This window comes from Hemiscyllium ocellatum, chromosome 50 (genome assembly GCF_020745735.1).
Source record: "Hemiscyllium ocellatum isolate sHemOce1 chromosome 50, sHemOce1.pat.X.cur, whole genome shotgun sequence".
Taxonomy (NCBI): Eukaryota; Metazoa; Chordata; class Chondrichthyes; order Orectolobiformes; family Hemiscylliidae; genus Hemiscyllium; species Hemiscyllium ocellatum.
Genome location: NC_083450.1, coordinates 2,679,230 through 2,705,575, shown reverse-complemented (window position 1 = coordinate 2,705,575; position 26,346 = coordinate 2,679,230). Strand labels below are relative to the sequence as shown.

The 26,346-nt window shown below is 46.1% G+C and overlaps 1 protein-coding gene across 2 annotated transcripts; it reads left to right on the top strand.

The window, feature by feature from the left end:
- On the top strand, positions 1-25,885 carry ilf2 (interleukin enhancer binding factor 2). Of its 2 annotated transcripts, none has more exons than XM_060820573.1 (14): positions 1-54; positions 149-191; positions 845-949; positions 3,396-3,473; positions 5,155-5,257; positions 6,974-7,039; positions 9,213-9,329; positions 10,746-10,824; positions 13,509-13,596; positions 15,070-15,131; positions 15,534-15,648; positions 17,042-17,132; positions 21,087-21,231; positions 25,724-25,885. In XM_060820573.1, exons 3-14 carry the CDS (start codon positions 851-853, stop codon positions 25,740-25,742), a joined length of 1,062 nt encoding a protein of 353 aa, XP_060676556.1. In that variant the 5' UTR covers positions 1-54; positions 149-191; positions 845-850; the 3' UTR covers positions 25,743-25,885. The 2 variants fall into 2 exon arrangements, with proteins under 2 accessions (XP_060676556.1, XP_060676557.1); XM_060820574.1 differs by having other exon boundaries at positions 21,087-21,263.
- The last annotated feature ends 461 nt before the right edge of the window (positions 25,886-26,346 follow it).

Genomic DNA, 26,346 nt, shown 5'->3' with positions numbered 1-26,346 from the left:
CGACAGAGGACGTGGCCGTGGACGTTTTGGTGCACGGGGTGGTCCAGTTGGGGGGTACGTGTCACCAGAGAGTTGTTAGCTAAAGATCTTTCCTGTTACAATCCAGATTTTATTAATTTGAAGCTTTTTATTTCCCTGATGTAAACAGGTTCAGACCATTCGTCCCTCACATCCCGTTTGACTTTTATGTGGTAAGTCACTGTACCTTTTCTCAGCACTTTCAGCCAGTGAGTTGATATTGACATGTAGTAACCAATTGTTAGCCAATTGGTACACAGTAAGCCCCCACAAACGGCTGTATAATAATGACTAGATCATCTATTATATAGTGAGTTGTTGGGCTAAATATTGATCTGGATGTCTGGGCCTTTCTTTGAGTGGTTACCATGGGCTCCTTTACCTCTGCCTGAGAGTGGAGGTGCCGGTGTTGAGCTGGGGTGGAAAAAGTTGTAGTCCAATTGGTTTATTTGAAATCACAAGCTTTTGGAGCGCTACTGCTTTGTCAGGTTAAGTGGAGGGAAGTGCACAGGCACAGAATTTATTTGCAGAGAGCTAATGGCAAGATAATTTCAGGTAATTGAGAGTGGTCATCCCTTCACTTGCTTTTCAGCAGTTGACACTTTTGATTGCCTGCTATTCAGTCTGTCGACACGTGTTCACACTATTGTATTTACCTTTCGACACGCTTAGTTTAACCACGTTTTGGATATTGCACATTGTGTTATACATTGACCAGGTGCTTGTGCTTTGTCCATGTCAGCTGAGAACAAACTGGTTATTTGACTTCATTTGCCTGCCAAGTTTTGCTTTTCCAAATGGATAAGTTGGTGTTATCCCCTCACAGTGTGAAATGGCCTTTCCCCGAGTGAAGCCTGCCCCTGATGAAACTACTTTGAGTGAAGCCTTACTGAAGCGGAACCAGGATCTGTCCCCCACTCCATCGGAGCAGGTAAGAATGTTGAAGAGTAGGGGCAGATTAATGGCTACCTCTTAACAGCACATGCTCAAACTAACTTATCAAAGAGCAGTATCCACCAGAAATGGTGCATACAGTCCTTTGGGGCTGTGCTTTACTGAAAAGACATGAGCGGGTATGTCGGTGCAGATCTGATGAGTTTCCATGTGGGATATTGATGCACTAGAGGGAGACAATGGCCTCGTGGTATAACCACTAGACTGTTAATCCAGAGATCCACGTACGTGGAGGACTGGAGAATTGCTAATATTGTCCCCTTGTTTAAGCAGGGTAGCAGGAATTACAGACCGGTGAGCCTGACATCAATGATAGGGGAGTTGCTGGAGAAGATACTGAGGTATAGGATCTAGTCCCATTTGGAATGAAAATGGGCTTATCAGTTAAAGGCAGCATGGTTTTGTGTGGGCAAGGTCATGTCTTACCAACCTAATAGAATTCTTTTGAGGAGGTGATAAAGTTGGTTGGGGGAGGGGGGAGCTGTAGATGTCATTTACATGGACTCTAGTAAGGCATTTGATCAGGTTTCCCCATGGTAGGCTGATGGCGAAGGTGAAGTCGCATGGGCTCCAGGGTGTACTAGCTAGATGGATAGAGAACTGGCTGGGCAACAGGAGACAGAAAGTAGTAGTGGAAGGGAATTGCTCAAAATGGAGACCTGTGACCAGTGATGTTCCACAGGGATCCATGCTGGGACCATTGTTAGTTATGATATATATGTGATGTGGAGAAAAGTATTGGTTGCCCTGATTAGCAAGTTTGCAAATGACACTAAGATTGGTGGAGTAACAGATAGTGAAGGGGACTGTCCGAGAACACAGCAGAATATAGATAGAGTGGAGAGTTAGACAGAGAAATGGCAGATGGAGTTCAATTCGGGCAAATGCGAGGTGATGTATTTTGGCAGATCCAATTCAAGAGCAAACGATACAGTAAATGGAAAAGTCCTGGGGAAAATTGATGTACAGAGAGATCTGGGTGTTCAGATCCATTGTTTCCTGAAGGTGGCAGCGCAGGTCAGTGAAGTGGTCAAGGTGGTACACGGTACACACTTTCCTTCATTGGGCGGGATATTGAGTACAAGAGTTGGCAGGTCATGTTACAGTTGTATAAGACTTTGGTTTGGCCACATTTGGAATACAGCGTACAGTTCTGGTCGCCACATTACCAAAAGGATGTGGATGCTTTGGAGAGGGTGCAGAGGAGGTTTACCAGGATGTTGCCTGGTATGGAACGTGCTAGCTATGAAGAACGGTTAAGTACATTAGGATTATTTTCATTAGAAAAACAGAGGTTGAGGGGAGGGGGGGCACCTGATTGAGGTCTACAAAATCTTCAGAGGTGCAGACAGGGTGGACAGCAAGAAGTTTCCCCCCCAGAGTGGGGGACTCAATTACTAGGGGTCACAAGTTCAAAGTGAGGGGGGAAAGGTTGAAGGAAGATCTGTGTGGAAAGTCCTTTCCGTAGAGGGTAGTGGGGGCTTGGAATGCGTTGCTAGCAGAGATGGTAGGGGCGGGAACGATAGCATCATTCTAGATAGATCTAGACAGATGCATGAATGTGCAGGAAGCAGTGGGATACGGATCTTTGGAAAATAGGCGACCGTTTTAGATAGAGGATCAGGATCGGTGCAGGTTTGGAGGGCCAAAGGGCCTGTTCCTGTGCTGTAATTTTCTTTGTTCTTTGTTATCCATGATATGGAGGCTGAGATTTGCCAGGCAGATGCTGGACTTTGAATTTAATAAAATTCTAGAATTAGCAGTCCAATGATGACCATAAATTCATTGTCGATTGTTGGAAAAACCCATCTGGTTCATGAATGTCCTTCAGGGAAGGAACTCTGCCATCCCTACCTGGTCTGGCCTACATGTGACTTCAGATCCACCACAATGCGGTTAACGGGGTAATAATACTGGTCTAACCAGCGACTCCCTCATCCCATGAATGAATGAATAAATAAAACAGGTGCCTCTCCCTGCCGCAACACCTGACGACTCCCAGTGAGTAAAGGAGCACCTTCTTCCCCTAGCATATGCTGGATCCCCCAATGTACTGGAGTCCCCAAAGCTGCTACTGTTCAGGTTAACCTCTCCCACTTGCTTATGAAATGTGGAGCTAGAAAATGCTGAAGAGAGTCAGCCTGGCTGGCTGCATACTTCCAGGACTGTGGTAGATTGCTAACAAATGACACCTTTGTTATTTCGCTTTGGAATGAGGTGACTACAACCTGACTGCCCTGGTTTTCTGTGCTGGTTTCTTCCACTACAGATACTGGAAAGGCCGAGAGTTTGGGAACTTCCTGCTGTCATAGATATGGCCAGGAGGCAGAAAGTTCGGCACTTGTAGCCATCATGTTATGCAAGTGTTTGAAATCAATCTGTCACTGAGCAATAGTGTTAATGTAGCTATCACTGTTTCCTAGGCTTCCATACTGTCCTTAGTGACCAAGATTAACAATGTGATCGACAATCTGATTGTGGCTCCAGGCAATTTTGAAGTGGTAAGTTGCACAATCTCTCTCTCTCTCTCTCTTTCTCTCTCTCTCTCTCTCTCTCTCTCTCTCTCTTTCTCTTTCTCTCGACAGAAAAGATTTATTGGTGATAGAGGGGGTGTGGTTCCTCCCTTGACCCTCTCTAAATGGCCTTCTGCCTGCAGGGATTGTGCATAGCCACTGGTCCCTTGCTCCTTTTTCTGTTTTGGTCTTGTCAGTGTTAGGCTAGAGATTCAGGTGTGAATCCTCCTTACTGGAGGTGGTCTTGATTATTTGAGAGTTTAGAATTACGTATGTCTTACCCCAGCTCTGCCGCGTGTTACAACATGGGGTAAACCAGGTGATGCAGTTTCAGGACACAGGGTGGACCTTCTAGGACTGAGATGAGGAAGCATTTCTGGACTCCAAGCTGGTGAACCAATGGAATTTGCTACCACAGAAGGCTCTGTCATCCAGGTCACTGAAGGTATTTCAGAAAGCAATAGTTGCATCCTTAGATTTTAAAGGCATCACAGGGGATGAGGGGAAAGTGGCAAAATGATATTGAGATAGAGAAGCTTCTGTAATTGTATTGAATGGTCCAGCATTCCTTTTGTATTCTTCATTTTATATTCAGTTCCTCTCCTTAGAAAGGACAGCAGCCCATGAGCTGCCTGGAGATGTGCTATACCTACACACTCATGCACCAGAATAGTGACATCTGCCTGCAGTCAGTCTCCGTTTAAGTAATATTCTGCTTTTTTATTCTTCCTGCCAGCTTCACATCTTCCCAGTGGTACACCGCTTTGCCAGCACTCTCATTATGGCCAAAAGCATCTGCAATTTCCTGGTGTCTTTTTCAGAACATCCATCCTACTTCTCTCCGTGTCACCTGTAAATTTTGTTCCCTTTCTCTGTCTGAAGAAGGTTGTGAAAAGGTGAAGGCTCAACGTGCACCATGCAAGCCCCCATTCGTCATGTTGGCCAGTCAGACAAAAACCTGTTTATGTTCCCTGTTTACTGCCTGTCAGCTGACCCGCTATCCATTATAGCGTGTGTGTCGTTCCCCCCCCCCCAACGTGAGCTTTTATTTCTTGCTTTGGTGTGACATCAAAAGCCTTGCGGAAATCCAAGTCTGATATGTCTATGAGTCCCCCTTTATCCACAGTCTGCGCTACACCTTTTAAAGAATTCCAGCAAATTGATCGTGTGATTTTCCCTTTGACAAAGCCGGGCTGACCTCCCAATTACTTTGTTTCTCAAAGCGTGCAGCTGTAATCTCTCACGATCAACTCCAGCACATTCCCCATGACAGGTCTTCAGAATAACTGGCGTAAAATTACCTGTTTTCTTGAATTGCGAGGTTATATCTGCTACTTTGTGGTCTAATGGAACTTTTTTTGAAATGTGGGGATTTTGGGCCATCAGCACCAATGTTAGCAACCTATTTTAAGACTCTAGGATGAGGGCCCTCTGGACCCAGAGACATGTTAGCCTCCAGTTCCAACAGTTTACTTGGTACCACTCCTCTTGTGATTGTAATTTGATGAGGTTTCTCTCTCACTTCCACCTGCAATTAATAGAATTTTTCTTGTAACTTGTGTAGTGAAACCAGAGGCTGTGTTGTGATGTTCCAGTGCTACTTTATGGCTATGCTTTGTTGTGATTAAATGTTGAATCTATTTTGTAACCCTGTCTTCTGTCTCTAAAGCAAATCGAGGAAGTGCGTCAAGTTGGCTCCTACAAGAAAGGAACAATGATGACCGGTCATAATGTTGCTGATCTTGTTGTCATCCTAAAGATCTTGCCAACTTGTGAGTACTGTCAACAAATCAAGAAAGTGCCTTCGTTCCAGTCATTTCATAGTTGTATTGTTTTTAGGACTCTCTGGCAGGATTATGTTGTCCAAGTTCTGGGTCTAATTCTACCCTGATGCCGTTATTGTATCTCCTAACCCAGAAGGCGACTGAATTTCCATGCAATCCTGATATGACTTGCTTCTTCATACGATTTTGTCACCCAGTCCTTGGGCTTGGTTCTAATAATGCGTTCCTTAAGGTCACAGTGTTTAACAGCAAATCCCTAACATACAGGGCTCTTATCTTAGCCAGTCAGGGTAGAGGGGTGATTGTTAGCTCATTCATCTGTTACGTTAACTGCCTCTTGTTACAGCACCTAATTATATTGAAAATAATCCCCATGGTTTAGTCACCGTGAACCGGCCTGATTGAAAAGGTTAATTCCTCTGTCCACAAACTTCCACATGTGGTCTCTGGGTTTTTTGAACCAATCTGTTCAAACACATTGTGATGATGCATCTCTGCGGCAGACAGGACTTGAACCCAGAAAGTTCACTTTCTCCTCTTAGAGTCTCTGAGATGTACAGCACAAAATAGACCCTTCGGCCTAACTTGTCCATGTCCATAACCTAAATTAATCGAGTCCCATTTGTCAGCAGTTCGCCCATATCCCTCTAAACTCTTCCTATTCATGTCCCCATCCAAATGCCTTTTAAATGTTGTAATTGTACCAGCCTCCACCACTTCCTCTGGCAGCTCATTCTGTACATGCATTACCCTCTGCGTGAAAATGTTGCCCCTTTGATCCCTTTTAAATCGTTCCCCCTCACCTTAAATCTATACCCTCTAATTTTGACTCCTCTACCCTGGGGAAAAGACCTTGGCAATTCACCCTGTCCAACCCCCTCATGATTTTATAAACCTCTTTCAGGTTACTCCTCAGTCTCTGACACTCCAGGGAAAATAGTCCCAGCCTATTCAGCCTCGCCCTATAGCTCAAACCCTTCACCTCTGGCAACATCCTCGGATCTTTTCTGAACCCTTTCGTGTTTCGCAACATCTTTCCTAAAGCAGATAGACCAGAATTGAATGCTTTATTCCCTGGTTCTATTCTGAATACATCGAAGTAATTGTACTTAGTATGTCAATGTCTCACACCGTCATTCCATGTACCTTGGAGTTTCTCAAAGCCTTTCCTCCTATAGGTAACCTCCTGATGTGGAGGTGCTGGTGTTGGGCTGGGGTGGACAAAGGCAGAAGTCACATGACACCAGGTTATAGTCCAATGGGTTTATTTGAAACTACAAGCTTTCGGAGTGCTGCTCCTTCGTCAGGTGACTGGATGAAAGAGCAGTGTTCTGAAAACTTAATGAATACAAATAAATCTGTTGGACTATAATATGGTGTCTCGTGACTTCTGACTATTCTAATCCGAGCTTCTCTAATCCTACCAAGTGGCTCGCTCACTCACACTTGGTGCTCAGTCTCGGGCCATCCCTTGCTTCCTGTAACACCACAATAACATTCATCCAAAACTAGACACTCCAGGAACAAAATCCTGGAAATGCCCAGCACCTGAACAAAGGAACCCTTGTTCTGAGTGAGGATCTGCGTTTCACTTTTCATATTTTGTCTGGACGTGCCACTTTTCAGGGTGTAACTACCTGTCCAATAATTGCCTTCAGATCAAATGTAATTGTGTTTTTTGTTAATTTCCCCTTTTGCCCTCAGTGGAAGCTGTTGCTGCTCTGGGTAACAAAGTGGCAGAAACCCTCCGGGCCCAGGAACCCTCTGAGAGTAAGTGCTTGCTAATCTTGTCTCTTTAGTATTCACTTTCCCGTTTGTAGCTTTTCATTCTCGTCAATTTTCAGGTTGTGATTGAGGAAGCTGACTGGCTTTATCTGGTATGAAGTGTTGTGACGAAACCACGATGAACGATAGGGACTCGTGGGTCACCTGCTGTTTTTTAGATTAGATTAGACTTACAGTGTGGAAACAGGCCCTTCGGCCCAACAAGTCCACACCGACCCGCCGAAGCGAAACCCACCCATACCCCTACATTACCCCTTACCTAACACTACGGGCAATTTAGCATGGCCAATTCACCTGACCCGCACATCTTTGGACTGTGGGAGGAAACCGGAGCACCCGGAGGAAACCCACGCAGACACGGGGAGAACGTGCAAACTCCACACAGTCAGTCGCCTGAGTCGGGAATTGAACCCGGGTCTATGGTGCTGTGAGGCAGCAGTGCTAACCACTGTGCCACCGTGCCGCCCACAAAAAGTCACAATGGAAAAATTCCAGTGTGCTACTGGTATCACTATTGGACCTACAGTTTCTGGAGCTTGTGACTAGTCCCATAATGGACTTGGCTGAGAGATCTAATACTTAACACTGTCATGTCCATTATTTGTGACATATATTGCAGATAAATTTGTTAAAATGTCTTCACTGTGGTCCAAGCAACCAAACTCCTCCCATCGAGAGCAGGAGGTGAACTGACTGTTAAAAGTTCAGTGAGAAGCAGTCCTCTGAACTCAGATGCCTTTATTGCCACCAGGAATGTGGTTTGACCTGTCACTAAGTTTCTAGGTTAAAGTGGTGCTGGAAAAGCACAGCAGTTCAGGCAGCATCCGAGGAGCAGGAAAATCGACGTTTCGGGCAAAAACCCTTCATCAGGAATACAGCTCTATTACTGGTGAAGGGCTTTTGCCTGAAATGTCGGTTTTCCTGCTTGGATGCTGCCTGACCTGCTGTGCTTTTCCAGCACCATTCTAATCTAGACTCTGGTTTCCAGCATCTGCAGTCCTTGTTTTCACTTGTCACTAAGTTTGTAATGAGCACAGTCCTGACATCAAACTGTACTTGGTCTGGATGGGAGTGGGAGATGTGAAAGAGAGAATTAGCAAACTCACTATGAGAGCACAGTTGCTGTGAGTAATGCTTTCTTGGGGCTAACTGATGTAATGCATGGTTGCAATTATCTCTCCTTTATCTCGTGTCTGATCTCTTGTCACTCAGCATTTGAGAGGTCAGTGGGGAAGTGAATGATAGAAACCTGTGCTGTCATCTGGAGATGGTATGCATGGTGGCATTCTACCCCAAGGGCTTGTGTAAAGGCACCACTGGATCTACAGTGGGGAAGTCAGTGCGATGGTGAAACCATTGGAGTTAAAGCCAGAGGCCCCGGTTCATGTCAGTGGGTAATCCCATTGTGACAGCTGGCAAATGTTAAATTCAGTTATTAAATCTACAGTGATCATGAAACTGTCATTAACGGTTATTTAAAAACTCATCTGGCTCAGTAATGTCATTCAGAGAAGGAAAGCTGCAGCCTTGTCTGGGCAGCCCAGTGTGGAACTCCAGGCCCTCAGCAAGGTGTTGACTATTAACTGCCCATTCCAGTCCAGAGCAGTGTCGCCTGGACAACTAACATTGGCCTTGGCAGTGATTCCTTCATTCCTGATGAAGGGCTTATGCCCGAAACATCGAATTTCCTGTTCCTTGGATGCTGCCTGACCTGCTGCACTTTTCCAGCAACACATTTTCAGCTTGTCAGTGATGTCCATATCCCATGAAAGAATACTTGCTTAAAAGGAAATCTCTGCTATCAGCTGGGAAGGAGACAACTTGATCAGGGCCCAACTCCTGATCAACCTTTAGTGACTTTTCCTCAAACAGGCTGGCATTGGGTCGATATCCCTGCGCTTGACCAGTGTTCCCCAGCACTTGGTACCTGAAAGGACAGGGGGCACCTCGGCCTCCATATCCCTGAGTTGTATCCCTTTTCAGGGTAGGAAATTGATGGGGCAGTGGTGTTGAATTGCTGCTTGGTTTTATTTGAGCTGTATTATATAGTCAAGCTGAACAATTGCCTTCTCGGGGAAGCTGTGTATTTGTCAGTCAATGTTAAAGTACATTTAGTGTATGACTGTGTCAAATCTAACCGTTCTCTACTTGCTTTCAGTTCTCACTATGATCACCAATGAGACTGGTTTTGAGATCAGCTCTCCTGATGCCACTGTCAAAATTCTCATCACCACAGTCCCACCCAACCTTCGTAAGCTTGACCCAGAGCTCCATTGTAAGTATTCTTACTGCATATAAACTTTCTGAAAACTTCAGCCTATTGTTTAACCTGTCCGATAACGCACCTTTCCCAAAACGTACAGCAAACCTTGAAACAACGTAGCTGCAAACTGTGGTCAGCATGCCCCAATAGTTCAGAGGATATAAACCCAATCCTGTCTACCCATGTGCAAGACTGATCAGAATCTTCTGCTCTGCTTTGAAATAACCAGGCACACTGCCTTACTGAAGGCACAGACAGATCCTCAGTCCTTCAACAATACAGCATTCCCTCAGGATTTCACTGGGAATATTCATCCTGGATTTTTTTCACTCTGCCACTGATCTTGAACTCCAGACCGAATTCTGAGTATGGCCCCAGTGCTACCCACTTGTAGTGCTCAGAACTTAAGCTCTGGAGTGCAGTCCATCGAATGGCATTGACACTTGGGGACTGCTCAGTCATGGTTTCTGCTGCTTTTCAGTTGTAAAGAACTCCTCTTACAATCCACTAGGTTGGAAATCCGTGCAGGTTCCACACCTGGAGCTTGGTGCAGTTCTCCCCTTCTCCACCAATTCCTGCTCACACTCCCTGAGCGCTTGGGTCACAACATCATTGAGAGTGAGTTGTGTATCTATTCATCATCCAAGATGACCAGGGCGTGGAAATTTCCTGGTGTGCGAGTTGCTAACCATGGATTTGGGGATAACTGTTTTTTATCCAGTGAATGCAGTTAGTGACATAAAGCTGTGGGAGGAAGATTCTAATCCCACTGTTCGCATGTACCCTCCAGCAGGGAGTCAGCAGATAACAAGCAGCCACCACCATCACCACTCTAACTAGCCCAAGATTGTTGTATCACTGGTCCCCACAGAGTTCTGAACGAAACTTGGAACCCACTGATTTCTGTGCTGAAACACTGGGGAACTTTCTTAAATGAAATGGTCACTTTTAAAGTCTGTCTCACTTTAATAGTGTCAGGCTCTTGGGCTAGGTTTTAATGAGCTAATGAAGAACAGAATGGAATCGGTCGATTTGATCAGGGCTGTTGGTGCAGGTTGTTCACCCTGGTACTTGCTGCATTAACCCCAATTTCCCTCCCGTCTTCAAATCCTGACATGGTCCACTTCTCATTTGGTGTAAACATCATTAATGTTTGTCAGTGTGTTTAATTCAGGCGGTATGTGATGTCACATCACAATCTGATTGTCCATCTTGACAACGTACTGCAGACTGAAACACTGGAGATGTATTTCAAATTAAATATTCCCGTTTCAAACTTGTCTTCCACTAGTGAAATATGCGGGGTGGTTTTTTCTCTCTGTCTCGCACTGTGTGTGTGTGTGTATGTGTGTCTCTCTCATGCATGCACTCTCTCTCGCTCACTCTCACTCTCTGTCGCTAACATTGTAACATTGCTTTACTTTCTAGTGGACATCAAAGTCCTGCAGAGTGCTCTGGCAGCAATCCGACACGCCCGTTGGTTTGAAGAGAACTCCTCTCAGTCCACGTAAGTCAGCACCTTATTCCACTGCTAGTGAAAGCCTGTCCTTTGAAAGTTGTGTCAAATGAATTCATTATTCTACGCCCTGGGAGTTAAGCTGTACTGATGGTAATGATTGAGTTGGTCTAACCCGTTGGAATCAAGAGGTCATGCTTGGCTTTGTTCAACCAATACATTAATTTTGTTTCCTCGTTTTAAATGTTCTGGCCATTTGAGGAGAAAAATTCCAGGGTGTAGTATGCAGCCTATTCCATTTCATGCACCTCATATCTGTGTTAGGTGCATCCAAGAGAGGCAAACACTGGCTAAATTAAACTTAGCTACACTCTCCCATTAAACTCCTCCAAATCATGGTAGGTATAGATTCCAAACCCTTTCATTACTCTGTGCCTAACCTGACATCAAGTAAAGATCTCTCTGCAGTGTCCCCTCAAATACTCCTAGGGCAGGGACAGAATAGGATTAGAAATTAAGTAAAGCTCTCTCCAAACTATCCTCATCCTATCAAACACTCCCAGGACAGGGACAGCACGGGGTTAGATACAGAGTAAAGCTACCTCTACACTGTCCCCCCCATCAAACACTCCCAGGACAGGGACAGCACGGGGTTAGATACAGAGTAAAGCTCCCTCTACACTGTCCCCCCATCAAACACTCCCAGGACAGGGACAGCACGGGGTTAGATACAGAGTAAAGCTACCTCTACACTGTCCCCCCATCAAACACTCCCAGGACAGGGACAGCACGGGGTTAGATACAGAGTAAAGCTACCTCTACACTGTCCCCCCATCAAACACTCCCAGGACAGGGACAGCACGGGGTTAGATACAGAGTAAAGCTCCCTCTACACTGTCCCCCCGTCAAACACTTCCGGGACAGGGACAGCACGGGGTTAGATACAGAGTAAAGCTCCCTCTACACTGTCCCCCCATCAAACACTCCCAGGATAGGGACAGCACGGGGTTAGATACAGAGTAAAGCTCTCTCTACACTGTCCCCCCATCCCAGGACAGGGACAGCACGGGGTTAGATACAGAGTGAAGCTCCCTCTACACTGTCCCCATCAAACACTCCCAGATCAGGGACAGCACGGGGTTAGGTACAGAGTGAAACTCCCTCTACTCTTTGAAACAGGAAGTCAATTGTAATTAAAGCTACCTGTACATTTTTTTATACCCTGTGAAAAAAAATGCCTTCATTCTTTTAAACTAAAACAAAAGCTCACTTGGCACTGTTACCATCAAATCCTCCTGGACAGGGTTAGCTGCTGAGTAAAACATCCTATATTTTTTAAACTCTTCGAGTAAAAAATGAGGTCTGCAGATGCTGGAGATCACAGCTGAAAATGTGTTGCTGGTCAAAGCACAGCAGGCCAGGCAGCATCTCAGGAATAGGGAATTCAACGTTTTGAGCATAAGCCTGATGAAGGGCTTATGCTCGAAACGTCGAATTCTCTATTCCTGAGATGCTGCCTGGCCTGCTGTGCTTTGACCAGCAACACATTTTCAGCTATATTTTTTAAACAGAAAGCACATGTCTTGCAATCCTTTCTGCATCAGCCCGCGCCCAAGACAGAGACCGTTGTGGATTCCAGTCCTCCTCTCAATTTAGTGCCTGAATACCCGTTGCTGTTTTGCTCGCGTTTCTGTTTCCTCTCAGTTGTTAACTCCCCAGTTGCTGGTTTGCATCCAGATGAATAATACACAGGGCGGCACGGTGGCACAGTGGTTAGCACTGCTGCCTCACAGCGCCTGTAGACCCGGGTTCAATTCCCGACTCAGGCGACTGACTGTGTGGAGTTTGCACGTTCTCCCCGTGTCTGCGTGGGTTTCCTCCGGGTGCTCCGGTTTCCTCCCACAGTCACAAAGATGTGCGGGTCAGGTGAATTGGTCAAGCTAAATTGCCCGTAGTGTTAGGTAAGGGGTAAATGTAGGGGTATGGGTGGGTTGCGCTTCGGCGGGTCGGTGTGGGCTTGTTGGGCCGAAGGGCCTGCTTCCACACTGTAAGTCTAATCTAATCAGGACCAGAAGGGTGGTTGAGGATGTGCTGCAGTGCCGATGCTGTTATAGCTCTTACAGTAATGCAGGAAATGGAGGCTGAATGACCCATGTAGTGATGGTTCTTTTTTGCAAATCCCTGCTCAGCCTCCACAGCCTGTATATTTGGCAAGCATCATCAGTAATGGCTGAGCTCTCTCTGTTAATAAAGTATTAGTTTCTAGTTAGCGAGCAGTGTTACTGGAAGTGCCAAAGTGTTAAATTCAAGGGCTTGCACTTAACTGTAACCATCAGCAGAGACCAGTTATCAAGATACAATTCAAACCCAGCTTTAGAAATGCACATTTTTAAAAAATGAAGCATGTTTGCATTGAGTTACGAAGATTTTCTGCATTCGATTGTACATGGAATAAAAAGTGAGTATCCAACCCTTGGCCTGTCATCTATATCTGAGCTTGTCCAACATCGTCTATGCAGCTGAGCTCTTCTCATCTTGCTTATGTTTATTATTTCCATCCTGAGCATTGGGATAGGCTTTTCCCAGCACTGGTTCACCATTGATTAATAAACTGGAGATTGGGATCCTCACTGGCAGAAATGTGTTAATGGGGCGGTTGACTTCAGGCATTGGGATCTTGAGGGTCTGTGCTGTAAATAGTTCACAAAGATGAAAGTGCTTTCTTCTTTCCTCAGAGTGAAAGTGCTGATCCGGCTGATGAAGGATTTGAGATGTCGGTTTCCTGGGTTTGAGCCTTTGACACCTTGGATCATTGACCTCCTGGTATGTCTATGGTTAGAGCAACCCTCCTTTCACATTTGGCTGACAGGTTTGTGAGTTAATCCAGTGAGGCCCTGTAAACCCAGCTCCGTAATGTGCCGAGTTCACTGACTGCAGCTGGTATCGGCTTATCGTTGGGTGAGGAAAGTTGGGAAGTGGAGGGCACTCCGCGTCCTGATTTCCTGTCTGGCTGCTGCTGGAGATGCTCTGTGTGTACGAACTCAGGGTAAGGCCTGGCTGAACGCATTGCCTGTCGACACTTCACTGGACAGAATCGCCGATAAATAACTAAATAGGCAGTAACTCCATTGTTCCTCTGGAAGGGAGAGTGGGATTAGAACAGAGAAAAAGGCACATCTTTAAAATGTGTACTGACAAAATAGCATGGTTGAGCTTCTGTGAAATCTCTGGTTGTTCATCTAATCTATTGTATATGCCTCCCTTAGTGACACCCATTTAACTGCTGGCTGTCTGCTTATTATAAAAGAAAACCTGCCAGCATAGAGGAACAATAATGCCTTTTGTTTCCTTCACACGTTTCACAATTCTTTCTGGACACGGATGGTTTTGGTTGGGGCTTTTGTTATCCTGTGGGCTGTAGGAGTGTAATTCTGTGGCAGGGGGGAAGGGGTGAGGGGTGGTCTCATTTCTGAATGGGAGACGAAGCAGTTACAAAAGCACTCTGCCAGTTTCTGCACGTTCACAGTGACAGTCTAATGTGGCTGCGGAATTATCCCGATTTCTGGCGTGCGTCGTGTTTTAGGGAGCAGAGGAGGCTTTGTTTAAAGATTTCTGGACCGAGATGGCTTTACCCTTCCAATTCCCACGGGACGTGCTGCATTGAGTGAGCAGCATCACGTGGCCATCAGTTTCCAGCAACTTGCTCCAAATAAACTCCACCTTTGCTCGTTCCCAACACCAACCTTTGCATGCAGTCCGGCAGATTAATTAGGATGTTTCTCAGGAGCAGGAACTCTGTACAGAAAGTTCCCTCTCTGGCACTTTTGGGACATTTGTAAAATGCAGCAAACTGCTTTTCCGTTATTACCCGACTGGGCCTCTCTGCTTTAGTCTTTGCAATCACCCTTTTTCAAGTAGTTATTCTGTTCCCGTGCAATTGATGGTCTAGACTTTTGCTTTATTCACTTTACTTTCCCTGGGGGTTATGTAATATTACTTTTTATTTGGCCTTAATTGTCCTGGTGATGTCACTTTCTGTAAAACCAGGTCACAGTTCCCAAAATGATGCAACATTCTGAGGGCATAAGCAAGTGCAGGAAGTGGAAGCCTTTTGCCTGATCTATCCAACCGTTGTTTGCTGAGTGCTTTCCTGGAGGAGTACACGAGCCATGCTGTGACCTCCTAGGGCCCTGAGAGGCTGCCTGGCCTTGTGCTGAGGGGCATGTTACCAGAAATGTATACACTGACCAGAGAGTTATCACCTGGAGCTGACTCTTCCCTTGAATTACCCTGCAGGGCCACTCCGCTGTAATGAACAACCCATCCAGGCAGCCGCTGGCACTCAATGTTGGCTTCAGGTATGTGCTGGGACTGTGGGGCTGGGGAAATGGGGCTGTTCCCTGTTGAGTGTACGTCCATGGGTTGGGTGATGCTGGAAAGAAATATGTGGAAAAGTGCAAGGTTGTGATGAGAGAAACTGAAGGAGTCAGGTTGTGTGTCTTGTCTGTTAGGAGTAGGGATGGGAGAGAGATGTGGTGGGATAAATACTCCAGAGCAGTCTGTACAATGGGTCATGCTCTCATGGGTTTGTGAGACACATGGTCATCTGTTGGAAAAACGCTTTTCCAGCGACACATTTTCAGCTCTGATCTCCAGCATCTGCAGTCCTCACTTTCTCCTACATGGTCACCTGTGTTTTGGAGGGCTGAGGTTGGATTCAGACATTAAATATTTGATGCTTGAGGGTTGTTTTTGAACAGGCGCTGCCTCCAGCTCCTTGCAGCAGGATTGTTCCTGCCGGGATCAGTTGGAATTACAGACCCTTGTGAAAGTGGAAACTTTCGAGTGCATACAGTGATGACGCTGGAACAGCAGGTAAGGACCTTCCTTCGATCTGAGGTTACTGCCTTTGTGCTTTCCCAAGGTTATGGGCCAGTTGCATTTCAAAGTGACTTGTAGCCTGAGAGATCAGCACTGGGCCACTGTTTCTGGTAAGTGGGGTGTTTGCTGACTCTCACTTTCTAAGAAAATTAGACCGTTCAGTGTGCATCATCTACAGTAGCACATCCCGGCAAGGCTTTTGTGCCTTTTGGAGGGATGGTAGTCAGTGGGAGAGGTGGAAAAAGCCTTTGGTTTTATGGAGGGATCTGTCTCTTGCAATACGATACAAGGTCTTACGTCCTTGTATGAAGATCAGCAGCTACATGCCTTCTGTTTCTGACTCTGCTGTGTAAGTGTGTGGGAAAAAAACTCCTCTCCCTCCCTATAATAATAGGACAGAAGGAAGTCATTTGGCCCATCATGTTGATGCTGAAACAAAAAAACAAGGTGCTGGAAAAGCTCAGCAGGTCTGGCAGCATCTGTGAAGAGAAATTAGGGTTAATGTTTTCAGTTTGATGATCCTTCCTTCTAATCCAAAGCGTTAACTCTGATTTCTCTGCACAGACCTGCTGAGCTTTTCCAAGCACCTACTGTTTTTGTTTTTGATTCACAGCATCCGCAGTTCTTTTGGTTTTTATGTTGCTGCTGACCCTTTGAAAGAGCGGTCTTGCGTAGACCATATGCAAATCACTACAAGTTCCTCACCCTCAAACCCCTGTTCAGATCCCTTGTATATAAAATTATCTGGAATTCAGCCGCCTTCAGGCTGAACATCCCAGGTCCCAGACGTGAAAACTCTTCTCCTGAACTGCTCTTCAGATTCTTACCAACCATTTTAAACCTATGGTCTCTGGTTGTCAACTCCATTGAGAGAACAGCTCTTTCACTCCTTCCATGAGTCATTGCTGTTCTGAGAAGAGTGGACCTCTAACCTTTCCAGCCTCCCCTGCCCATCCCTGGTCACATCCTGGTAAACCCCCTGTGTCCTGTCTCGAAGACTGTTACATCTTCCTCAAGACATGGTGCCCAAATTGTCCACAGTACTCCTGCAGAGGTAGTTTATAAACCTTCCGACCTGAGTTCCCTGCTCTGAACTGAACTGGAACTGATTCCAGCCTCGCTGCAGGAGCTTGAGTACATGCCGGAAGTTGCCGTGTGAGAGGAGAACACGCTGTGCCTGAAGTGCCACCTTTCAATCCAAAATCCCATCTGTTCAGTTTATCCCTTTGCCACTTCAGAGATCTTGCTGTGTCCAAACAAGGGTGACTCACTTTCAGGAAAGGCTTCTGACTTTTCCCCAGAAGGTGCTGTGTGAATTTGGGTTGTTTTGTCTTCCATTTCCCCTGTGACTGGATCTGAGTGCACGGAATCTTGTTTCTTCTTTTAGGACACTGTGTGTTTCACGGCGCAGACCCTGGTCCGCATCTTGTCTCACGGAGGCTACAGGAAAATCCTCGGGTTAGAAGGAGACGCCAGCAGTAAGTGCTACTTGGCATTATCCGCCCTCTCTCTTTCCCTCCCAAATGTGATTCGCCAGGAATCTGAAACACTTCTCCACATCACCACCTATCACCTGACAAGTTGGAATGATGAAACACTTGCAGCAAAAGCAATTCCTTCTGTGATGATGTTGAGATGCCAGCTTTGAATTCCCATTTTATGTTATCTCAGTGTTGGCAGACGGCGATTAAACCTGGTCTGGGGGAGTGGGGGGGGATTTAAGCCTGGTCTGCTGGTGTTGTGCCTTCAGTCTGGGGAGGTGAGAAGTCGGCTGGGCGTCATGCTCCTGACCAATGTCCCACAGCCCCTGTGGGTGGGCATGAGTTGAAGAAGGTCTTGGCTTGGTCTGTGGCACCCTCCTGATCAGTAGCGTTCTCTCAGAGGGTGAGCACTTGGCAGCAGAGAGTGGTTAGTTACACAAACCACAAGGGCCTTCAAGGGAGGAGGAGATAAGAAGCTCATTCAGGCATTCTCTGGTCACTTACAGAGACAAGAGTTAGGAGCAGAAGTAGCCCATTCGGCCCTGTGAGCCTCCTACACCTTTCAGTAAGGTCCTTGCTCATCTGTTTGGGTTCTGAATTCCATGTGGTCATCTAAGCCCAAGAGCCTTTAATTCAATAGACAATAGGTGCAGGAGTAGGCCATTCTGCCCTTCGAGCCTGCACTACCATTCATTATGATCATGGCTGATCATCCTTAATCAGTATCCTGTTCCTGCCTTATCTCCATAACCCTTGATTCCATTATCCTTGAGAGCTCGATCCAACTCTTTCTTAAATGAATCCAGAGACTGGGTCTCCACTGCCCTCTAGGGCAGAGCATTCCACACAGCCACCACTCTCTGGGTGAAAATGTTTCTCCTCATCTCTGTCCTAAATGGTCTACCCTGTATTTTTAAGCTGTGTCCTCTGGTTCGGCATTCACCCAACAGCGGGAACATGTTTCCTGCCTCCAGAGTGTACAATCCTTTAATAATCTTATATGTCTCAATCAGATCCCCTCTCAGTCTTCTAAACTCAAGGGTATACAAGCCCAGTCGCTCCAGTCTTTCAGTGTAAGGTAGTCCTGCCATTCCAGGAATTGACCTCGTGAACCTACGCTGCACTCCATCAATAGCCAGAATGTCTTTCCTCAAATTTGGAGACCAGAACTGCACGCAATACTCCAGGTGTGGTCTCACCAGGGCCCTGTACAGCTGCAGAAGAATCTCTTTGCTTCTATACTCAATCCCTCTTGTTATGAAGGCCAGCATGCTATTAGCCGCCTTCACTACCTGCTGTACCTGCATGCTTACCTTCATTGACTGGTGTACAAGAACACCCAGATCTCTTTGTACTGCCCCTTTACCTAAATTGATTCCATTGAAGTAGTAATCTACCTTCCTGTTCTTGCCACCAAAGTGGATAACCATACATTTATCCACATTAAACTGCATCTGCCATGCATCTACCCACTCACCTAACTTGTCCAGATCACCCTGTAATCTCCTAACATCCTCCTCACATTTCACCCTGTCACCCAGCTTAGTATCATCAGCAAATTTGCTAATGTTATTACTAATACCATCTTCTATATCATTAATATATATTGTAAAAAGCTGCGGTCCCAGTACTGATCCCTGCGGTACCCCACTGGTCACTGCCTGCCATTCCGAAATGGAGCCGTTTATCACTACCCTTTGTTTCCTATCAGTCAACCAACTTTCAATCCAATCTAGTACTTTGCCCCCAATACCATGTGTCCTAAGTTTACTCACTAACCTCCTGTGTGGGACTTTATCAAAAGCTTTCTGAAAGTCCAGGTATACTACATCTACTGGATCTCCCTCGTCCATCTTCAGAGTTACATCCTCAAAAAATTCCAAAAGATTAGTCAAGCATGATTTCCCCTTCATAAATCCATGCTGACTCTGACCTATCCTGTTACTCCTATCCAGAAGTGTCGTAATTGCATTCTTTATAATAGACTCCAGCATCTTTCCCACCACTGAGATCAGACTAACTGGTCTATAATTTCCTGCTTTCTCTCTCCCACCTTTTCTTAAAAAGTGGTACAACATTAGCCACCCTCCAATCCGCAGGAACTGATCCCGAATCTATTGAACTCTGGAAAATATTCACCTACGCATCCACGATTTCTCGAGCCACCTCCTTCAATACCCTGTGATGTAGACCATCAGGCCCCGGGGACATAGCAACCTTCAGACCTAACAGTCTCTCCAACACCAATTCCTGGCAAATATAAATTCCCTTCAGTTCAGGTCCTTCAGCCACTGTTACCTCAGGGAGATTGCTTGTGTCTTCCCCAGTGAACACAGATCTGAAGTCCCAATTCAATTGTTCCGCCATTTCTTTGTTCCCTGTAATATATTCCCCTGTTTCTGTCTTCAAGGGCCCAATTATAGTCTTAACCATTTTTTTGCCTTTCACATACCAAAAAAAGCTTTTACTATCCTCAATTGAACCAAACTCTCTCTGTGTGTCTTGTAAATATTCAGTGAGCACTCACTAGCACAGCTGGCAGCGCATTCCGAGCTTGCACAGCCCTCTGAGAGAAACACATTCTCAGCTCGGTTGTAAAAGACAACCCCTAATTTTTGGAATAAAGCCCTCCAGTTCCAGGCTGAAGAAAATCTCCTCTCCATGTCCACCTTGTCAGGACCATTCAGGCTGTTATGCATTTCCCTGATGTTACCTTTCACTGTTATAAGCTGCAGTGGGAAACGAGCCCAGCCTGTCCAACCTTTCTCTGTAAGAAAGCCTGTTCCTTCCAGGTCTGGTAAACTTCCTCTGAATCAGGTCCAACATTGTGAACGTCAGCAGCTGTAATCACAGACGTAAGCAGAATGCAGTAGGAGGTTAATTCCTTTTTGGTTCTTTTTAATGTAACTACTATTTTGCTTTCATCTGTACGTCACTGAAGGTAGCAGCAAGGCTGTTTTTAACAATCTGTTGCCTCGTGAATATTCAGCACACAGCAGGCAGGCCAATCTCCGTGGACCCGTGCTTGTCTAAAGTGCTAATTTGTGACAAGCAGGCGAATATTTTGGTTTTACTTAGATCTGAAGTGTTGAGTTTATATGTGCCTCCTTCGGACCCCAGTGCTACAGATGTAATGCACTAAATTGAGGCCCCAGTCTTTAGCTCCTCGGCTTGAGTTTTTATTTTAAAAGGTAAAGCTTTACATTCAGGGACTGGTACGTAAATGTTTCTCCTTGAGTGCAGGCTGCATTACTCTTCATTAGTAAGCACTTCCCTCAAGTGGCCAAACATGGTTGAGGTCTGTGGGCAGACAATGTGACTCAGCTACCCAGGCGGACCTTGGGCGTGAGGGACAAGGGAAGGTCAACCCCTGTTGTCCTGAGTGACCGATCGGTAACACTGCAACAGGAGAACCAACCCTTGAGGCCAGTGGTCAGGCGAATGCTGCCAAGGCCCTGTCAGGCTACAGGGAGCTAAGCTGAGGGGACCCCAGGTTGAAAGTAAAGCTGTCCAGGTGCTTTCTCACAAGCTTGCGAATGGTGGGGTAAGAGAGTGAAGTACCGTCAGGGCAGATTGTAAACGGTAAAAGGGATGAAGGAGGCATGGTGGGAGCAGTTTGGGTTCCAATGTCCAGGCCAGAAGTTAAGAGGATGAGGCAGACAATATCGATTGAGCTATCAGGACTTCACATGGATTCATGGCAGGTACATGTGAAGGAAGTATCTTTGGGAATTACTTGCAAAGCTGCTGACTATTTGAAGTAGCTCTGGATGGTGGGATGGTTTCACAGTGAGATTCTCTCCTCGGATAATTAATGTCCTGGAGATTGCGGTTTAGGTATGGTACTTTTGTCGAGCTATTCCCAGGAGTGTTTGGAGGTTGGGTTTTGGTGCTTGACTCTGTGCGACCAGCCCACTATCAGAAGCAGTAATGCCTTACTTTATCTACCAGGTCTAGCTGTGGAAATGTCCACCTGGGACGGAGTGATCGTCACGCCCTCGGAGAAGGCTTATGAGAAACCACCTGAGAAGAAGGAGGGAGAGGAAGAGGCCACGGAAGGAGCTGAGGAGGAGGAAGAGAATATGGAGACTGCAGAGTAAGGGCCTCTTGCTGTGATGTTACTGAGTGGTACGTGCAATGTCACTTTCACCCTTTAGTGTTATCACCAAGGTTATTTCACCTGTGCCATCGGTACCATTTTGTTAAAAAAATGTCTTCAATTTAGATCCACACAGTGTTCCTACCACAAGTGATAGATCTGTACCCACCAGTAAATCACTCCCATCTTATCCAGCTTAATGTGCTGCCTCCAGCTGTAGCCCTGGCTGGGAGCTGGACTCTCTCTCTGTTCCATAGTTAACCGGGCCATTATAGAAACATGGGAAATAGCTGCAGGAGGAGGCCATTCAGCCCTTCCAGTCTGCACCACCATTCAATACAATCATGGCCGATCATGCACTCTCCGTATCCCACTCCCACTTTATGTCCATCCCCCTTGACCCCTTTAGCCACAAAGGCCAGGTCCATCTCCCTCTTGAATAGATCTAATGAACCGGCCCCGACAGCTTCCTTGGGAGAGGATCCCACAGCTTCCCAACCCAGAGTGTTCTTCCTCACCTCCGTCCTGAAGGGCTTACCCCTTTTTCTTAATTTCTGGCCCCCAGTTCTGGACTTGCCCACCATCGGGGACACTCTTCCCCATGTAACTTGTCCAGACTCACCCTGGTTTTGTATGTTTCCATCAGACTCTTCCTCTTTCCCTCCCCCGACAGTTCTTCGAAATTCCAGCAAATACAAGCTCAATCGATTCAGTCTTTCCTCTTCTGTCAGTGCTGTCATCCTGGGAATCAGTCCTTTGCTGGACCCCCTCAGTAGCAACAATGTCTTTCCTCAGACTGGGACAACAAAACTGCATAGAGTACCTGAGGTGTGGCCTCACCAGGGCCCTGTATAACTGCACCAAGGCATCCCGACTGAAAGAGTTGACTGCTTGTTTTGAATTCCAAGCTGTGGAATGCCGTTGTGTTAATGAAAGCTGTTTGTGATGATGAAAGCAGCCTATTTGAGTGTTCGGGATCACAGTGTGAGGCAGGGAATGTGGGGAAGCTGTGCCATTTGGTACGTTCAAAACCAAACTGGCCAGTGCAGCTGAGTTCAATTTGTTCCTTCAGATATAGGGAGTGGAAGCTGGGTGGGGGTGGGATTTTAGTGGACCCATGGGATCATTTAGTTATCTGTGGTGTGGTTTAGTTAGTGCCTGTGACTCTCCTGTCTGAAGATGGCTCAGGCTGTAATGCTTGAAGATCTGTTGCATTGTAAGCAATACTGTACTTCAGGACATGACAGGGTTGGCTAAGCAGGGGCTTCCCCTGGGTCCTGGTCCACCATTCCTCCCTGCACCAACACAGGAAGAGGCAGGTTTCTTGTTCAAAGTTACTGGGATAGTGTGTGGAGAAATGGTGTCAAGCTTCCGCAGTTCAAAGTGAGGTATGTGCATCAGTGTGTCATCCTCAAGCTGTGATTGAGGTGGGACATAATTACTACTTCAGTTGAAAGTAGCGGGTGATAAGGTTTTGATTATTAATAGCATAGAGGGATAGTGTGGGTAACAGACATTGGAAATATTCGGTCAGCTTTGGCCATATGAAATGGTGATGCAGGCTTGACAGGATGGGTGGCCTGCTCCTGTTCCTAGTCCCTATGGCGGGTTTGCATGCCATCTCGGTTGAAACTGTTTGCTGCTGCCCTGGGGCGGATGAGTTCCCATTGATGAATCCCACAGCCAGGCATGTAATCAGTCCTGGTAAAAACACTGACTGCAGATGCTGGAAACCAGATTCTGGATCAGTGGTGCTGGAAGAGCACAGCAGTTCAGGCAGCATCCAATGAGCAGCGAAATCAACGTTTCGGACAAAAGCCCTTCATCAGTCTTCTCTCCCAGACGTCAACTGAAGCTCATGATATTTGGGTGGAACTGAGAAATAAGAAAGGGATGGTCACCTTATTGGGATTGTATTATAGACCCCCTAATAGTCAGAGGGAAATTGAGAAACAAATTTGTCAGGAGCTCTCAGTTATCTGTAAGAATAATAGAGTAGTTATGGTAGGAGGATTTTAACTTTCCAAACACACACTGGGGCTGCCATACTGTTAAAGGTTTAGATGGAGAGGAATTTGTGAAGTGTGTACAAGACAACTTTCTGATTCAGTATGTGGATGGACCTACTAGAGAAGGTGCAAAACTTGACCTACTCTTGGGGAAATAAGGCAGGGCAGGTGACTGAGGTGTCAGTGGGGGAGCACTTTGGGGCCAGCGACCATAATTATATTCGTTTTAAAACAGTGATGAAACAGGTTAGACCAGATCTAAAAGATGAAATCCTGAATTGGAGAAAGGCCAGTTTTGACGGTATTAGGCAAGAACTTTCGAAAGCTGATTGGAGGCAGATGTTCGCAGGTAAAGGGACGGCTGGAAAATGGGAAGCCTTCAGAAATGAGAGAACGAGAATCCAGAGAAAGTATATTCCTGTCAGGGTGAAAGGGAAGGCTGGTAGGTATAGGGAATGCTGGATGACTAAAGAAATTGAGGGTTTGGTTAAGAAAAAGAAGGAAGCATATGTCAGGTACAGACAGGATAGATCGAGTGAATCCTTAGAGTATAAGGGAAGTAGGAGTATATTTAAGAGGGAAATCAGGAGGGCAAAACAGGGACATGAGATAGCTTTGGCAAATAGGGTTAAGGAGAATCCAAAGCATTTTTACAAATATATTAAGGACAGAAGGGTAACTAGGGAGAGAACAGGGCCCCTCAAAGATCAGCAAGGCGGCCTTTGTGTGGAACCACAGAAAATGGGGGAGATACTAAATGAATATTTTGCATCAGTATTTACTGTGGAAAAGGATATGGAAGATATAGACTGTAGGGAAATAGATGGTGACATCTTGCAAAATGTCCAGATTACAGAGGAGGAAGTGCTGGATGTCTTAAAACGGTTAAAGGTGGATAAATCCCCAGGACCTGATCAGGTGTGTGGGAAGCTAGAGAAGTGATTGCTGCGCCTCTTGCTGAGATATTTGTATCATCGATAGTCACAGGTGAGGTGCCGGAAGACTGGAGGTTGGCAAACATGGTGCCACTGTTTAAGAAGGGTGGTAAGGACAAGCCAGGGAACTATAGACCGGTGAGCCTGACCTCGGTGGTGGGCAAGTTGTTGGAGGGAATCCTGTGGGACAGGATGTACATGTATTTGGAAAGGCAAGGACTGATTAGGGATAGTCAGCATGGCTTTGTGCATGGGAAATCATGTCTCACAAACTTGATTGAGTTTTTTGAAGAAGTAACAAAGAGGATGGATGAGGGCAGAGCAGTAGATGTGATCTATATGGACTTCACTAAGGCATTCAACAAGGTTCCCCATGGGAGACTGATTAGCAAGGTTAGATCTCATGGAATACAGGGGGAACTAGCCATTTGGATACAGAACTGGCTCAGAGGTAGAAGACAGAGGGTGGTGGTGGAGGGTTGTTTTTCAGACTGGAGGCCTGTGACCAGTGGAGTGCCACAAGGATCGGTGCTGGGCCCTCTACTTTTTATCATTTACATTAATGATTTGGATGCGAGCATAAGAGGTACAGTTAGTAAGTTTGCAGATGACACCAAAATTGGAGGTGTAGTGGACAGCGAAGATGGCTACCTCAGATTACAACAGGATCTGGACCAGATGGGCCAATGGGCTGAGAAGTGGCAGATGGAGTTTGATTCAGACAAATGCTAGATGCTGCATTTTGGGAAAGCAAATCTTAGCAGGACTTATACACTTAATGGTAAGGTCCTAGGGAGTGTTGCTGAACAAAGAGACCTTGGAGTGCAGGTTCATAACTCCTTGAAAGTGGAATCGCAGGTAGATAGGATAGTGAGGAAGGTGTTTGGTATGCTTTCCTTAATTGGTCAGAGTATTGAGTGCAGGATTTGGGAGGTCATGTTGCGGCTGTACAGGACATTGCTTAGGCCATTGTTGGAATATTGCGTGCAATTCTGCTCTCCTTCCTATTGGAAAGATGTTGTGAAACTTGAAAGGGTTCAGAAAAGATTTACAAAGATGTTGCCAGGGTTGGAGGATTTGAGCTACAGGGAGAGGCTGGGGCTGTTTTCCCTGGAGCGTCGGAGGCTGAGGGGTGACCTTATAGAGGTTTATAAAATCATGAGGGGAATGGATAAATAGGCAAAGTCTTTTCCCTGGGGTGGGGGACTCCAGAACTAGAGGGGCATAGGTTTAGGGTGAGAGGGGAAAGATATAAAAGAGACCTAAGAGAACTATTTCACCCAGAGGGTGGTACGTGTATGGAATGAGCTGCCAGAGGATGTGGTGGAGGCTGGTACAATTACAGCATTTAAGAGGCATTTGGATGGGTATATGAATAGGAAGGGTTTGGAGGGATATGGGCGGGTGCTGGCAGGTGGGACTAGATTGGGTTGGGATATCTGGGTCAGCATGGACAGGTTGGGCCGAGGGGTCTGTTTCCATGCTGTACATCTGACGTTTTTTTTTCTTTTAAATTTGTTTGCTCCTTCCCTGTCTCTCACCCAGGCCAGTGCCCAGTGTCTGAGGAACATTCTGACAACACGCACACAACCTGCTGCCTTGCTGCTGGACCAAGCAACAGACCGCTGCTCTCAACTTCATCGTCCTGTTTATTGTATCCCTTTTTGTAGTTGATTCCAGTTGCAATAAAGTGTTTTTTTATTTCCATTTCTTGTCCATCGATTGCAATGTAAGATTGAATGATTCTTGTAGTGGTTTTTTTTTGCTGAATAGCAGAACGGAATCTTGGTTCCTGGACACTCCACACTTCCCACATTGCTTGTGATTACACCGAGGATATTGGTACGTCTACCAGCATACACACTTGTAAAGTGGTCTCACTATGCATACATCACTTCTTCCAGCTTCTGAACGTTGGCCAGCCTGGAACTGAGCTACAGACTGGAATCTAATCGAGGGGTTCAGGGGGGTTTATATACAGAATAACAGATACCCCGGGAGGGAGTTACAGACTGGAATCTAATCGAGGGGTTCGGGGGGGTTTATATACAGAATAACAGCTCCCCGGGAGGGAGTTACAGACTGGAATCAAATTGAGGGGTTCGGGGTGGTTTATATACAGAATAACAGATACCCCGGGAGGGAGTTACAGACTGGAATCTAATCGA

Excerpts from the sequence above, each read along its gene's own strand:
- ilf2 (XM_060820573.1), top strand. The coding sequence starts at position 851 with ATGGCCTTTCCCCGAGTGAAGCCTGCCCCTGATGAAACTACTTTGAGT. Across the intron at positions 3,474-5,154 it reads CTCCAGGCAATTTTGAAGTG|CAAATCGAGGAAGTGCGTCA; the intron begins GTAAGTTGCACA and ends CTGTCTCTAAAG. Across the intron at positions 17,133-21,086 it reads GTTAGAAGGAGACGCCAGCA|GTCTAGCTGTGGAAATGTCC; the intron begins GTAAGTGCTACT and ends TTTATCTACCAG.